Consider the following 17,311-nt stretch of genomic DNA (forward strand, 5'->3'; position numbering starts at 1 on the left):
AAAGAATTATGGTAGAAGCTGAAAAGCAAAAAGAGGTGCCCAAGAGCAGAGCTGCCGTGCTGAGCGTACCTTTTAGCCCCTCCAGTGCTGGGACTGAAAGCTTGCCACCATGCTCCAGAAAGGGCCGCTCTAGTTTAAAATCTAGCAGAATCACAATTAAGGCTCATTTATGGTTTGTAATAACTCCTTGACTTTGGCATTTAACATTAATTTTGAAAATTGCTTTGGAGGTTCCCTGGGTCAGCTCCCATCCTACAGCCACCCAGCCCCTTCCTTCTGCAGAATGTGGTCACGAACACAGATGGACAAGACTGACAGTGCGTGGGCTCTCCTCAGGGAGGAGCATCACTGTGCCCCGTTCTGTCACAAGCACATTCAGCTTCACAGAACAGAAATGGGCATAATGCACTTCCAAGAGCACAGAGGCACATCTCCACCCTCCCCCTACGTTTTTATTAATTTGTATTACAATTTTTGCCTGATGCTTCTCAACATTTCCTATCAGGACAGATATTAGGAATTGGCAATTTTAACAGTCTACTTCCCTATGGTTACTTGAAACTATGCAACAATAATACCTGGGAGCACACTAAATCCACAAAAAGCAGAATATTATAAATTTGGACTATACTTTGTTACCATAACAGCCACTTCCAAAATGCTTGTTTCAAAAAATAAATTAAAAAGAGTAAAGTTGCAGCGCAGGTTTGACCTCTGCTGGTGTTTCCTTCGGTCTTGAAATGCTGAAAAAAGGAGAATTCAAGAACATCTACTGCACGAAAACAAGTGCAATCCTCGCAGATGAAGCTCGTGCTTAATGACTAACATCTGCAAGGCAAATACTACTGTCAGAGGAAATGACTTCAGGGGAGTAATTTTACCAGCGTGAGTACAGGATCTAATTCATGCCAAGACAAATCACAGGATCTCAGAATTAGTCATAGGAGTCATTAAATGTGCACTTACTTAACACAGGTTGTAAGAAAACGGAGTAGTGCTTAAGATAGATCATTGAAGCTGCTATTTTAGTTTCCACTGATTTTAACATGCACACTCTTACAATGGCTTGGGGTTTCCCCACATAAAGCGTAAAGAAGGGTAAAGCAGGTTTCCCCCACAGCATTCTCCTACCAAAGCGAGCTTTGTGAGGGCCTTTGTCAAACCTCAAAATAAGAACAGACACAGAATTACCAGTAGCCCCAGAAATGGGATTGATTAAAAAAAAAAAAAAAAAGGCACCAGAAGTATCCTTGACACTGAGAGGTATCCTTGTAACAGAGACATTTGGAACCTGAATTAATCAGTTCCGACTGAGTATAGCTCCCAACTTCCAGCAAGGCAAATCCCTGCTGCCTTCCTACTGTTTCATCTCCCCTACTGCCCCTAAAAGTGCTACCATTTGATGTCTTATGCTTTTTATTCTTTTTATGTATTCTCTTTAGTTCATCTGCGTTCACTCTCTGGCCTCTCCATTATACTTGCTCGCAGTCAGACCATACTAACTGCTTGATGTATTGAAAAGCTAAAAAAAAAAAATAAAAAAACCAGCTTTCCCATAGGAAGAAGGTCAGTCTTCTTGTTCTAGTGTGGCAAAGACAAACACCTAAATGTAAGCCATCTCTATCCCAAAAGCCTCCCAGGAGACCAGCAGCAAGGTAACGCAATGCCTCTTATTTTACTGTGTTGGCCCATGACATCAGAGGCAGATGTTGGTGGTATGGCCGTAGAGTTTGAACCTTACCACCAATACTCCATTACATTTTGTTGCCGTATGACAGATGGCAGCAGAGGGGCAGTCTGAAAGAATGGCTTCTGACATGGAAGTGTGTATGAAGCAAAACCGTGTCACCGAATTCCTCCATGCAGAAAAAAATGCACCTACTGACATTCACTGATGTTTGCTGAATGCTGATGGAGACCAACCTGTGGCTGTGATCACCATGAGGCAGCGGCTGGTGTGTCTCAGCAGAGGCAACAGTGGGTCACCTCCACTGGTGCAGATGTTTACAAACATGGCATGCAGACTCTTATTCATTGCAAGTGAAAATGCATAGCTAATGATATTGAAAAATAGTGTTTTATAGCTGAGAGTTTGCTCTATCAAATAGTGTTACTGTGCTCTTTGTATCTGTTGTATTTTCCCTGAAAATAAATAGAAGCCCTTAATTTTGGAGAAACGTGTATGTGTCTGTGCGTGTGTATGTGCATATATATATAAAACACCTGTGGAAAAAACATGAGCACGGCCTTATGAGGAGCAGCTGAGGGAGCTGGGATTGTTCAGTCTGGAGAAGAGGAGGCTCAGGGGAGACCTTATTGCTATCTATAACTACCTGAAGGGAGGTTGTAGTGAGCTGGGGGTCGGCCTCTTCTCTCTTATAACTAGTGACAGGACAAGGGGGAATGGCCTCAAGTTGCGCCAAGGGAGATTTAGGCTGGACATTAGGAAATACTACTTTTCTGAAAGAGTGGTCAGGCGCTGGAATGGGCTGCCCAGGGAGGTGGTTGAGTCAGCGTCCCTGGAGGTGTTCAAGAAACATTTAGATGTAGTGTTGAGAGACATGATTTAGTGGGGTTATTGGTGGTAGGTGGACGGATGGACTGGATGATCTTGTAGGTCTTTTCCAACCTAGCTAATTCTATGATTCTATAGCTTAATTGGATCTGGAAGGAAATACCATGTTCCTCTGTCATGAGTGGTGATACCTCAGGATTACAAAGCAGAGTTCATCTGACTCAGCTTCCCAAAGACAAGAAGGTTAACAAAATGAAAGCCCAGTACAGAATTGACTCAGTCTCTAATTCATGACTATAAAGAAGAGAAAAGATAGATTATGAGATGTTACATATGCAGAAAAATTATGCTATTTTGGACAATCCTCTTTTCTTCCACAGAAACTTACCTGTTTTGCTTTTGTATGGGCTTATGTAGAACAACACATAAGAAATCAACTCCAGTCTGTTTTACACTAGAGATAGCCTGTTCAAAACCAAACAAAAACTAAAGAGCACCTCAATACACACATTTTAGTAGGAATGCTTTGTTGTTGCTTTTTTCTGTCCCTGAAGGAGGACAGAATTTGATCAGCTGGCAGTGGCTCTTAAGGAAGAAAAATAAGTTGCTGTGTGTGAATCAGTCCAAACACCTTATCTTACCACCAGAGCTACCCCAGGTGAGGATGCCATATTTCCATTAACTGACAAAAGAGAAATTTCTGAATATTTGTACCAGTACTTGTATTTTGCTTCTTAAAATGTTCTTAAACATTCCAGCCAGTATTACCAGTGCGTATTTGTTTGATGAAGTGGCCACAGACCTTAAGAATGAGGAGTTACATCACTCCATTAATTTTCACTTGTCTTCTGGGAGTGCATGCATTTCTTAGAACAAAACATGTTTGCAGTATAGTGCACTTCTCCTATTCTCAATTGCATCAGACTGCTAAGACTTCTTAGCATAAATTTAAATGAGGCTGTCATTAAGACCACTAGTTTTTATTAAGCATTAATTTTCAGGAAAGAAGCCAGACAGCTTTTGTGACTGAGAACACTACATCTAAAAACACGCTGTAATTCAGAAAACATAAGCAACTTGAGACACTGAGGCATCAAGTACAGAAAAGAGTTTTGTTAAAACACATTTCAAGGCATTAAAACTTTCTGGAGGTATCTGCTGAGGTGTAAAGTTATGAAGCGTTGATCGAAGAAAAGGCTTTGGGTTCATCAAATGATTCACAAGTAAATAAGAGCAAATCAGAATGCAATTAAACAGAGCATTGAGACCACCGTTACTGAGAATGTCTTTTGACAGCTTTTCTGAGTCCCAGAACACAGAAATACAGATCACAAGAGTTGGTTATACTCATTTCTGAATGATTCAACCATACAAGCAGATTTCAAGCATCTTCAAACAAACATGCAAGCTTATTAAGATACTCAGAGAAAAAGATAACTTGTTGGGGTTTACAGAATCGCCTTGCTGCCCTGCCCTGCTTTGCTATTTGATTTCCAAAGAGGAACAGTACAGACTGCCATCTCCTGCATTGCTACATGTTTGTTTCCAATACAGAAAACAAAAAGAATCAGATGTCACTGACCTTGGTTTGAATATAGTTTCTATCCTTCTGGTTTTGCTAGTAACTGTAAGCATGGTGCGCCAGATTTGAATAGAAGTTTGTGTCAATTCTTTGCCACCTTCTGAAGCTGACAGAATAACAGCAGGCAGATGGAAAACAACTTTTAAAAAAGAACTTCTGTGAACTCCATTAAAAATTCACCAGAGACATCATAGCTGATGCTTAGAGGCAGCCACTGATGTGTAACTGACCTTGAAGTTAATAGAAATGATATACCTAGCAGGTTTTTCAGAATTACCAAAGTACACACTTTTTTTTTTTTTTTTACGCAATTTCTGACCTTTACAGTTTATTGTAGATTAACCTGTTAAGGTTCTGTCTTCAGACAAAGGAGAAAGTGCATTACTATCAAAGTTATAGAAATACCATTCATGTACATCATTCACCTAATTTTAGTGCTAAGAACAACATAAAAAAGCACTTAATTTGCAGCACCTATGACCTATGCAGCCTCTGCTGATAAGCAGAACTCTAAGGAAGCATCCAGTTGTCAAGATTTTTTCTATTCCATAGAATAATGTGGAATATCCTTTCTAAAAGCATCACAAGGAAGGCTTCCTTGCCAAAAAAGAAGTACGTTGATCCATCATTTCCCAATCGCTGGCACAATTATTAATTTGAGTTACAACTTCATGGTTGGTACAGCTCTCCTAAGCTAACAAGTCTATCAGGGCATGTGATCTTTTGAAGGACTGATAAAAATGCCACTTGATATTTTTCAGTTATTTGAACTGATGCATTAACCTACAAAACCTGCTGAATATGTCTATCTCAGAATCACCAGTTCCATGACTAATTGACAAAACCTTACCAGCAAGAGAAATTTCAGCAGGAATAGGGAATGATTGTAATGAGCCACATCAGAATTCTTCTTAGAGTAAGCATTGACAGAATTTTGTTTTGCTTTGCAAACCAAAGACATCTGCACTCAAAAGAACTGAAAAAAAAATCCTTCATTTGAGGGTTTAGAGCAGAAACTGCAATTCTAATTACAAGAGAGGACAGGCTACAGATATTCTGAAGATAACAAAAGCACAGGTAATTAGAACACAAAAAAGCTATATCTAGAATAAACCAGTAAGAAAATGAGGGACTGAAGCCCCTCATTTTTGCATTCATTTTAGCACTGTCCTTAAATTTCTATGAAACACAAATTCTGTTTCAGAGGAAGGTTCTTTGAACCACAAACTATAAATTCAAAACTGGTCAGACAGGCATGGGGAAAACTAATATACTGTAATTGTATAAGCTTAAGAAATGCAATTCAACCCATTTAATTTTGGTGAAAGGCATATTGAAACCAAAGGTATCAATATGTACATATATAATTTATTAATAACAATTTTTTATTTCTTAACACAATTAACCTTACAGAATTAAAAGGATGTATTACATGGAAAAGCATACCTGGCTGAATATTTGTAGTAGTAAGAACTATTTGAATTCAGAATTTAATTTTTGTTGCAGCGGTGTTCGTTTAATATATATTTTTCTGGTCTATACTTTCAGATTAGACATGAAATTCTGCATATCAGTCTGACATTGCTTAGTTTTAAAAAAAGTCACAGCAATTCAAAGTATAGAAGTCGGATATTTACATATAAATTTGATTTGAAAATAATTTAGCAAAATATAGGAAGAAGTACATTGAAAAATATACTTGTGCTTATTAAGCCTTCAGGATTCAACATTCAGCTTCAGATACCTGACTGAGATGAAAAAATAAGATCAGTAGAGATGATCTGGATACTGGTTTGAAGACTAATTTGTGTGAACTTCACTGCATTTTCAGTACTGCAGGCATCCTCCAAATTGCATGAGGATGGCCTGCTCTTTTTCAGGCTAACCACCAACACAGTAAAGGAGAAATACTAGTAAAGTAAATAATGTTTTAATTACAATTATACTATTTTTATAAAATAAAACTGAAAAAAAGCTATCACCAGTACCTTCACTGTCAAATCTAAAGCTTTCAACAATCTTAAAACTAAATTTTTTTCTTGCATGTACTCATACACACATTTTAGTATTCTATTCCTATTTACTTTTAAAATAGGTCTCTTTATTCTAACATCCAGTAAATGATGCCTCCTGGTATGGGGAACAGCCAGTGAAAATGCATGAACAGCATTTACATTAAAACAGTGGTCAGCTCTGCTCAACAGGCACTCTAAGAAACTTACCATGTCTTGTATGATTCTGAAAGCACCTAAAATTTTCAGTCCTTGAAATCAATATAAAGCACTTATTATTAAGCAATGCACATCATGATCAAATACTCCCTTATTTAGTTCCCTCCTTGCTTAGAAGGGGTCTCTTCCTCATTTTTGCCTTCTTCCACTCTAAATTCCCCAAGGGTTCCTTAAGATGTTAACAAAATCATCATCATCCGTGATTCCAATGCTTAATCCTTCATAATAATCTTCAAACTCAGAATAGGACACTTCTTCAGGATTGCTGCAGGATTCTCCTAATGTTTCTAGAAAGGACGATTTAATTTCTTCTTCTGTAGCTTTGCCTGTGAAAGTGTGTTTTTTCCATCAAATACATTTGTAAGACCAGTGAATATATAGCTTTTAGCTTTTTTTAGGAAACAAAACTTAGAATTTAGCTTGCAAATATTTTTCTTGAACAAATTCAATATTCTGACTTCACAGGGGGCAATGAAGTCATTTGCTGACTTGGTATCAGCTACAGTATTTACCTTACTATAATAGCAAATGATAGCATTAAATATCAGTGGAAACATGAGGCCAAAGTCACTTTCAATGGATTATGAGATCAGGAAGATTTTTCCTCAAATGACTGAAAAAATTGAACAATGCATTCCTTCATTAAAATTTTGGTAATTCAGAGGTAAACTTGTAATAAAACATGCATTTAATGTAGAACAAGCTCAAAGCTCTAGGAACACATTAAGCTTCATTCAAAAAAATGTTCTGGAATTGACAAGTGCTTTGTAGGGACTCAATAAAGATTATACTCAGATAACTTTTACTGCATTGAGGAAAAACCTGGAGAAAATACAGCATTATAGCAACAGAAAAAAACTGAATGTCCATCATCCTTAAGCCACAACGTGTCCTCATGTGTTACTATTGATATTGCTGGCAAAACAAAAAACATCCTCTCTTCTATAGGTAAAATAGAAGGGGTCAAGACACCAAGGAGACTTTCACAATAATGAGTTTGAAACATCGGAGATGTTAGTTTAGCAACTGCCATACAACGACTTAAACTCCTATTTTTTTTTTTTTTAGCAGCGAGAGTTTAAACACGTTGCTATCTTCATTATTTTTTCAGAATTCTCAAACATTTCCTCAGAAAAAGTATGACAACCATGAGCAGAAATAAATGAATAATTTATTCAGAAGGAACTTCAAGTGATGAGAAAAATCAAGTATCACTTGGAAACTTTATGTATAATGAGGGAGAACAGTAACATGAAAAGGAGAGTGCCCTTCTAATTTAAAATTGCTAATATCGTGTATGTCAGTGAATGCTTGCACACAAAAGCTAAGATACAGCTACTTAAATATAGTCCTATACAGGTAAGGAAAGGAACCTAGCCTGCCTATCTGAAGTATGTGCAGTGTGATAAAAGTATTAAAATTATGTACATGAACTCCAGTAGTATTTATAGTCATGTTTCAGATTATAGGTAATCAGAGGACAAAAGTTCTTGTCAACAGCTGAAGCCTAGGCCAACACAAAAACAGTTAATATTTGCAGCAGTTTCTGAATCTGATATCTCTGCTAACATGATGAATTCATTAATTACAAATATATTCCTTTTGCTCGTATTAATTACCTGCCAACACTAGAGGATGTTTCTTTGCACAGTAACATTTCCTGATATCTACCATCGGAACACTTCCAGTTTTGTTGAAATCTAGTTTCATGTAAGCCTAAATAAGGCAGAATTAAAAAAAAAAGGAAAAATTTAAAGAGCAAGTATACTCACATTCTCAGTACATACTTCTAGATCTTTTGCAATTAATAATTCTGACTTAACCATTTTACATAAGTAAATTGAGTCTTCCATCATTGACAGTTGCATGCCAGCAAAGGAGTCTATGTTACGGAATTTTGCAATCATTTTATTTCAACAACTTTCACATGAAATCTTGTCCCCTCACAAACTCAAAAAAAATTGTCTTCCCTCCAAAATTTCTAGCACATTCTTGGCATCCGCAGTTAAGCTGCTTTCATTCTGCCTCCTCCAATTAGTAAGATTCCAACGTCATTCCAATAGAGGCCTCTTCAGCACTTCTTACAGCAGCTTCATTCTCATTCCAACAGTTTACTCTTACAAACACACACAGTACATAAGGCCAGAAGAGTCAGATCCTTTGTAATTAAAATATAAAAGTATGTGTCATAGTTCTTGATCCTTACGATATTCCATCCCCACAGTACTGGCTGGTTTGCAATCAGTGTTTCATATTGGAAATGGTTCCACAATACACTGGCACAATACTTTGTCTTTCCAGTTTCTAGAAACACGTTAAACAAATGACATTTCAAGTATAAAAAACTCTCAGTAACTTAATGCCTCTAATTATGTGTCTCAAAGAAGGCAAGTATCATTGCCTCTATTTCAGACACTGGGGCGGGGGGGGAGAAAAAGCACAAAGTATATACAGATCACAGATAGAGGGATCTGCCAAAATACAGAAACAGACTTCTGGAAGAGATTGCTTCAGAGTGCCAGATGCTTTACACACTGGAGTGAACTGTAAGAACAGCATGCGTACTCAACTTCAAAATAATAAAATATTTGATTCTAGGTGGCAGAGTTCAAAATTAAATTTCATTCAACAGTGGAAAAGCATGCAATCTTCTAATTTACATTAATTTTAATTCACTGATTTGACAGTTTAAAAAGTCAACTACCGGAAGCCAAATGTAAAGAAAAATACTCAAATAAATAACCAACCCCAAAGTTAGACTGCAAAGAATCTACAATTAGAGTGCAGTGAAACTTACTTTTCTTACAAATGCTTTCCGATATTCATTCATTTCTCCAGCTATAGCATGAATAAATTCTCCATAGTCAACTTTACCACTCTTGCTATCATCCAGAATAAGCCATAAGGATTCAAAGTCCTGTAATTTAAAAATATTTTGCCAAAGCTTTTCATGATGTTCTAGAATAAAACAATTGCTACAGTACAAACTTCACAAAGAGAAACGTCCCAATCCGAACTGACTTGAAGATTCATCAAAATAATTCAAGTCATCATCAGTCACTGATGGCCATAATTCCCATTATTTGCAGTTTTGATAGCTGAGTACTGTTTTTGTAAAATAATATTTAAAATGAAGACTGATAAGTAAATAGCATCGTATATAATATCTTCAAAAGGCCTCAAAAGAAAAATAATTGTAATCCCACTCACCCCTCTTCCCTGTATAGAAAGACAGCTCTTTTTATTTTTTTATTTATTTCAGAATTTTACAAGGGACTAAATGCAGAAATGTCAATGTAGCACCAGAAAAAAAAAAAAAAGCCTTGCAAAAATAGCTATTAAACTATAGATTTAAGCAAAGAAAAGATGTATTTCAGTAAATTAAAGTGAGATACTGCCTATTATTACAATTTCAGTTAAGACTTACCTGTTCAGGCACTTCCAAATGGAATAGTTTTAGAGCTTCTTTAAAGTCTGCCTGAGAAAGAAAACCATTTCTGTTCTTGTCCATGTGTCGGAAATACTTTCCTAGGCCTGTTACAACTCTAACTCCTCTTTTACTTAATGTCTCTCTGAGCATACCTGAGGATTTAGAAAAAGAAAAGAGTGTAATGTTCACCTGAAGTTGATCACATCCTATAGAGCTGTTATTAAAGCAAACAAAACCACAACTGCTTGTAATGCCGCTGGTTAAAACAGCCTATCCACACATCCAGGTTCTCTTACCTTTAATGATCGAACATAAGTTCAAAACGTAACTATCAGTCACTTAACATTTGAATGGAAATTGTATAAGTAGCAGAAACATCTAGCAAAACATTAAAAAGGTCGCAGAAGGAAAGAAAGAATGGCTGCTACCTTGTACGTGCTCATATGATAAAACTGCTAACTTCCACTGGAATCAATTACATACATACTATAATTCAACAAACAGAACAATTTAACAGTGCTGTACTTTGGTAAAAACAAACATTCCATTATTGAATACAGAGCATCTCCTCTGCTGTACAAACACGCCAATACATGTGGAACCAGCAACAAGTATCAGTAAGACTGCAAAATCATTCCAAAATTTCTATGCTAACATTGACAGCCTTATCAAAATCTCTTACTTCAGGGATGCCTGAGTTTCTCAGCATACTCTGTGAAGAGAAGCCATCTATTATCTCACTACACGTTCAAATTACTGGCACCAACTATTAAACAGCAAAATGGGGGAGAGAGGAACGCATTTTTTCCAGCAAAGACCAAACTCAGAAGTACATTAAAATATCTCTTGCAAACTTTAGATACATTCAGATAATTGAGAAATCAATTTGTGTGCATTATGCTGGAAAAAAAAAACAAACCTAGAAGATTAAAAACTCTCTCTAATCTATTATTCCAACCGTTTTTCTATTCTAAAAGTAAATGTCCAAGAAGATTGTAGTGACTGAGCAGCACCTACTTAAAGCAGGTTTAGCTCACGATACTCAAGATTCTACAAACTTGGAGTTGTTCAATTTACCTGTTTTTCTTGACTAACAGTTTCACAGTAAGAGCATAGTAAGATGGTTTTTTTTGTCATAACTTTAAACATAAAGCTACGCCCTTGTCCAAAATACGATAGGTAGGAAGCTGGTAAAATTCAATTGCATATTTTAGATGCTAAATTGCATTCACATATTTAGTATGCATACTGTGAAAGAGTATGAGAAAACAGCATTTCAATGTGTAAAAATAATGGTCAAAGAACTACTTAGTGCAGAATTAACTGATGAAATGAGAATGTGTTTTTACATTTCATTAGTGCTTTTTATAATTTAATGCCAGTTTAACAAAGGATCAGTGTTATACTTTAAAATATGCTAAAGATTTTATCATCACAGAGTAATATCATATTGATTACATTCACAATTATTCCATACTCTTTCCAAAATCTTTAAGCAGACCATTTATTTAAAGAAGGAAAATGAGAGTCAAATGCATTCTTATGATAGGTTGATTCCAATATCACATTCCAATTATATTCTGATAACTATCTAACTCATTTAATTTCAATTTTTCAAATATAATCTTTGAAGTGTCATCACTGCTCCTTGTATTGAACTATAAAGTTAGAGATACAGAAATTAAAATCTAGGGGGTTCTGGTGAACACAAACCTTGAATCTTCTTGAAAACACTGCTGTCATCGATCATTTGCTCAGAATATTCTTGCTTGAATTCCAAAACGGAATCTCTGTGATAATCGAAATTTAATGTTAATTGGTTAAAATCACATGCAATACTACTGAATGCAAAGTAGCTGTAGTAGAAAAATACTTTTAACTTTATATCTGATTCTTACACTGCCCTTATCAGCACAGTGACCAATTGATCAAGCTTGATGTGGCATACACAGAATAGTTGCAAATATACAGAAATTCTCATCTGACAATATTCCATTAGCAGTTCCTCTGCTATTTATAAATCATGGATAATTATTCCTGTTTGCACAATCTCCAGAAATGTATTTCAAGACAGTGCTAATCTTCAGCTCAGAAAAAGTTTGGTAACTAAGCATAGCTGTTTTAACAACAGGAAAATAACATGAAGTAGATACAAGTATCTCTTCAGAAGAGAAATTTTGAAACTATAGAAGTTACATCTTGAATCTTTCCTTTCCTAGCAACACGTCTAAATGAGAAGAATAGAAGTTAAATGATAAAAGAAAACCAGAAACAATTTTTTGCACCTGTTCTACGTCTTTACCTCCTCACTCATGATCAATGGGATAAAAGGATAAAAAAGCCAGCATTATTGTTAACTAATCGGAAAAAGGGCAAAAGAGATTATCTTTCATGATGCAGATCAAGAACAGTTATCACTTAACAGGGGCACTGGGGGCCAACATACTCCCATGAAGGAATAACTCTGCAGAACAACAGAATTACTGAAAAATTTCCATGTCAGTATTCAGATATTTTACACACTATCACCAAGTTCCTTACAGGAAGAGTGGGTTCCATATGACTCTACCTATTCAAGTGATTGAGGTATGTCCTGAACCAAGAAGGACATGGTGCATCAAAGACATGTCAGAGCAGTAAGAAAGCAAGCCACATCTTGAAACTGCAACGACCGTGCTTTCTCTAGGCAACATACAAGCAGCTCCAAAAAGCAATGGCCAGAAATCCACTAAACGAAAAGTACTAAATTGTTGCAAGCTGATGGAGGGACACTGTACAGAAAAGGAATGGACACTGGACTGGGACAAGGCTGGAGGACTTGAGGATTCTGTCACGAAGACCTTAGGGAAGGCAAACACGTCTCTATGCTAATTATTGGTTGAAAATCTGCTTTCTTTGTTTGGTCACCACAGCACTACATAATGTAATACTTCTTAAAAGGTTCTAGTAAATGCATCATGGATTTCTAAAAATGCGCTTAAGAAAAAAAGAGCTAATGAACAGGACACTGTGAATGGGAGTCACATCCAAAGATCCTTGTGAGATAGCTCAGAGAAATTTCAAGAGGGGGAAATTCCTGTGTGTGTTTATAAAATGTCCCATGTATTTTCCACATATAAAGAACATATGTTTCTCTCAGTCTTTGAATTTAATGACTAGAACAAACTAGTGGCAAGGTGATCCTGCAAGAAAAGAATTAACTAAAAGTGCTGAATGCTCATGTGGCTTTATTGTTAGCGATCTTGGGAGACATTGGAGACAGAAAGATCTGAACAGACTCATTCTTTTAATAACCTCATTCTTACAAATAGACTGTCCAGATTCCAATTACTTTTAACACCTGATGACACTGGGAAAGATGAGGTGCTGAGCATTAAAAGTGTGAATAACAGGGTAACAAAATGTCATATAGTTTCCTGTTTGTTCCAGTGTTCAAATCAGCCATCTTAAAGGAACTTTAGCAAAGTTGAAATCTCCCAGACAACACGTACACAGATATTGATGTGTATTTATTTGGACGTTGCACAGATGATCATGAATCCTCCAGAAAAATATCTCTCCCAAATAAAGAAATGAATTTCTTGGAATGTGCCCAGATAACTAAAAAGCTATCATGACACACATTAATGACAGATATATTAACACTATATATATATTTTTTTTTTCTTACTGTGCCCACTTATAGGAGGAGACCATATAGGAGTCTTAACTACTGACTTTAAAGTGCCAGAAAAGCACAGGAATTCTCTCTCACACCACAGATTAAATGGAGGAACTTTAGGCTTAATTAGAGCCTGACTGGGAGATGTATGAGCCTTCTCGTTTCAAATACAAGTCAACCGCTCATAAATAGGAGAAAGACATGCACCCTTCCGTAGAAAAGAAAGCATCTTTCCACAACATGTTGGTTTGCACCTTTTTCTGTTGAAAGCAGGATTAGCTACACATATTTGACATTGAATCTGATGCAATAAAGACTGAGTTTCTGCACCCGTTTATTTATATTTTCATTCATAAATGCTAACTGCATGTCTGACAAAATAAACTAACCCAATGTAAACTCAGAAAACAAACTTCCTTAACAACTTCGAGCTCATCTGGTAATGGTACAAACAATAGCAAGGGTATTGATCAGAAGCTGGATCAGTACATTGCAGATATAAACTAGGACAGAGAGTGAAATCGTGTTTGTTTGTTTTATTGGCAAGTGACTGCATTCTCAAAAGGGCTTCCTGGAATCCCCACTCAGAAATCATTACAAAGGTTGATAGAAAAAATACTGTTGAATAATCTATATGAAGAAAACGAACAAAACAAAAGAAAACGTATTCCTACTCCTGTACCCTGTATCCTGTACTCCTACTTTAACCAGAATAGGAAGGCAGATGCAAAAGCACTACTGCCAGTTTGGAACTGCTTATTCACCAGTGCCTTGCTGTGAAGGAGTACTTCTTCCTTCAGAGGAAGACTTACTTCTCTCCTGTCTATTAAGAATTTACATCTCTCCAGTTTTTGTACCTTCCATTATGAAGTCCCTATGAACTTGTTGATATCAAACCACCTAAACTGTACGTTACCATCAACAGCCACCTACAGAGGATTACATACTCTCTCTAAAATAAATGTCAAACACAGCAGATTCATAACTTGTGACAGCAGGGCATAGCTGCTCTTGTAAATCTGCAATAGACCTTCAAGACTCTTATCTGAGTAGGATTCTCTCTAAGTATAGTAATGAGGGTAAAAGAGTTTTCTGCCAGAGAAGAACAAGTTACAGTTCAATAGTATCCCCTTCAAACACACTGTTTGGAAAAAAATAGACTGATTTCACAATCTGAAATTTAGTCAACTATCTGAAAAAAAAACAAAAAACCCACAACACTTCAGTTAGAGAGAACATAGGAGAAAGAAACAATTTGTTCCATCACAAGTAGCAGAAAATATGAAATTATAACCTGAAGAGCGAGCCTTCAGAAATAACACTGGATCAACTCCAAATTTCACAGGTAGAAAATCAGCAACAAATGCAAGAAAAAGATATTTACCAAAACGATATGCTTCTGAGATGTAAAATATCCTACATAAGCTATCCAAAATTAAACTATTATTTCATGAAAACGCTGCAGAGAGGGAGCAATTAGCAGTAAGTATCATACAGATATACCTTTCTGCAACCAATTAAATTTGAATTTACTGCTTTATGGACTGTTAGCTCACTATGGCCCCTCTGCAGAGCTTTCAGTGTAAAGAGATATTAAAGTGAATATTACTGTAACTGAGAACAAGCTTCATGTATCTAAACAGCTTCAGAAAGAAAAATAATTGTCATTTAAATTGTTCTGATGGAAGTAGTTTCTACATACTGAATGTATTTAATTGAGGCTTTGTTACTGCTGTTCCAAGACAAGAGGCTGTAAGATCTGAGACTGTTTAGACTTGAGAAAGCAAGGCTCGAGGGTATCTTATCAATGTGTACAAACACCTGATGGAGGGGAGTAAAGAAGACTGAGCCAGGATCTGTGCGATGCAGCCCAGTGACAGGACAAGAGGCAGCAGGCACAAACTCCTCACCGAAATTTGAATAATCAAGCTGATGGTATTTCAAACTCAGTTAAGTAACTTCCCTATTCAGGCAACGCAACAAGGCAATAAATTTTCATACCACTATTTTTTGTGTGTGTGTGGTAAGAAACAGTGTATTTACAATAGAAACCAGAAACCCCAGAGAAAGACAATTCATTGCCTAGACAGTTTACTTCTGCATAGAAGTTGAGATAACAGTATTGACTGTGAAAAATAATGCATACTTGAGGATTAAGTTAATCATCTGAAAAAGTTCTAAGAAATTCTCTATAGAACAATGTAATTTACTAAAACCTATTTTGAAAGAGTAAGTGTAGAAATCCTGCTCCAAAAGAGCTTTTCTGCTGTAATGTGTATTAGAGTTGTGTTTTCATCATACTTACATCCCACCGTTCATAAAAGAGAGAAAATGCAAAAGGAGACAATTTCCTCCCTACGATCACAGCCCATCCTCAGACATTGTCAAGTTCTATTTCAGCAGGAAAGGGAAAAAAAACCAAGTGCAGATAATCTCAGGAAATATCTAAGCCACGCATTCTAATGAAACATGTTAAGATCACTCATATCTCATTATTAAGAAGTTTGCAGGAAATCTATGTAAATGTCCCAATCAGAAGTGTCATTTAATGACTGCTTAATGTACACACCATGATTACAATGATTTAGGGACTAGACAAAACACCTGAACCTCTCTCTCCGTAGTTCTTTGTTGTAGCAAACCATACCAGTAGAGACAAGAATAATCAGGGCAGTCAAATCTTTTTAAGTCATGTCAAAATAGAGCAAAGATGGGAGAGACAATAGATGGCATAATTTGATTTCTTATGTAGATATTGTTAATGATACAATGTAGCAGAAAGATAATCCTTCTTTCTCCTCTTTGTTACCTCATCCAGTTGAAATAAGGAGGAGAGAAACGGGCAATGTAGCAAAATTAACACTTTAATTTGTAAGACGTTCAGTATCATACAATATCAAATTATTATGTGCTGATGCTAGCCTGTGTCATCTGTTCTGAAACTGATGGACTGTATGATATACAGTAGCAGAGAGAACGCTATCAGGATTTGTATTCTTCTCCAGTAATTCAAAAGTGCTACTAAGAGGCAAGCACCACCTTCTGGTGCAGAAAGGAGCATTCATCTCTACACCAAAAGGCTAAAGCAGATTTGCAATATACACAATTGAAGAGTTTGAGGGAAAGAGTCTGTGATAAAAGATTCTGTTGGAACATGGGGTTCATTACAGAAAACAAATGAGTTGCCCCAGTGCCTGCAGTCTACAATGTGTAGCAATACCTGGAAGAAAGAAGAGATAGGAAAATGAAAAAGAAAAATACAGAGAGAAGCCTTCTATCCTTCCACTGACTGTGTTCAAACACTTGTATCGTTATGACTAATACAGACTTTTAATATAGGCTTCACAGAGATTCAATTATAATGTTAATCACAAAAAAGTATTTTTTCTCCTGAACATAGTATATTAGTTCATCACATCGAAAGATGTTCATAACGTTTTGTATTGAAAAAACTTCAAACAAAGCAGATAACATAGCTTCATATCTAATTTTATTTTTCATACTACTCCTTACCATTCTATAAATGAATTACATAATATCCTCTCATATTTATTACTAATTTCTCCTAAATACAGATTTTTTTTTTTAACAGTATAAATAAGACTTCAGAAGTTTTATAAAAAAGATTTTTTGCTTAAGTAGGGAAGGCTAATTTGATAAACAGTTAGCGGCACTTACTTTAGAAAATCCATAGCTCCTTCATCAATACTTATTACACGAAGGGTGAGAATTGGATTCTGCTTAACACTTTTTGGAAGATTATGATGGACACTTTGGAAAGTCAGGTTAGCTCCCTGTTAAGAAAGGGTACAATTATTTACGAACAGGTCACGTAATTTGTAAAATATGTTCTACAAGACTTCCAAGAAGTATGATTATTAACATTTAGGTA

General features: G+C 36.1%; 1 protein-coding gene across 7 annotated transcripts in view; it reads right to left on the reverse strand.

The window, feature by feature from the left end:
* CAPS2 (calcyphosine 2) overlaps positions 3,480–17,311 on the reverse strand; it is a 35,697-nt gene continuing 21,865 nt past the window's right edge. For 3 of the 7 annotated variants that reach the window (XM_021385197.1, XM_021385198.1, XM_021385204.1), the window contains 6 exons: positions 17,098–17,213; positions 11,472–11,548; positions 9,756–9,910; positions 9,126–9,245; positions 7,948–8,044; positions 6,479–6,654 (listed from right to left, as the gene is read on the reverse strand). In XM_021385197.1, the coding sequence (XP_021240872.1) occupies positions 6,479–6,654; positions 7,948–8,044; positions 9,126–9,245; positions 9,756–9,910; positions 11,472–11,548; positions 17,098–17,213 (741 nt within the window). Of the gene's footprint in view, positions 6,655–7,947; positions 8,045–8,215; positions 8,633–9,125; positions 9,246–9,755; positions 9,911–11,471; positions 11,549–17,097; positions 17,214–17,311 lie in introns of those variants that run through there. The other 4 variants (XM_021385201.1, XM_021385200.1, XM_021385203.1 and 1 more) reach the window with 3 other exon arrangements.

This window comes from Numida meleagris, chromosome 1 (genome assembly GCF_002078875.1).
Source record: "Numida meleagris isolate 19003 breed g44 Domestic line chromosome 1, NumMel1.0, whole genome shotgun sequence".
Lineage (NCBI taxonomy): Eukaryota > Metazoa > Chordata > Aves > Galliformes > Numididae > Numida > Numida meleagris.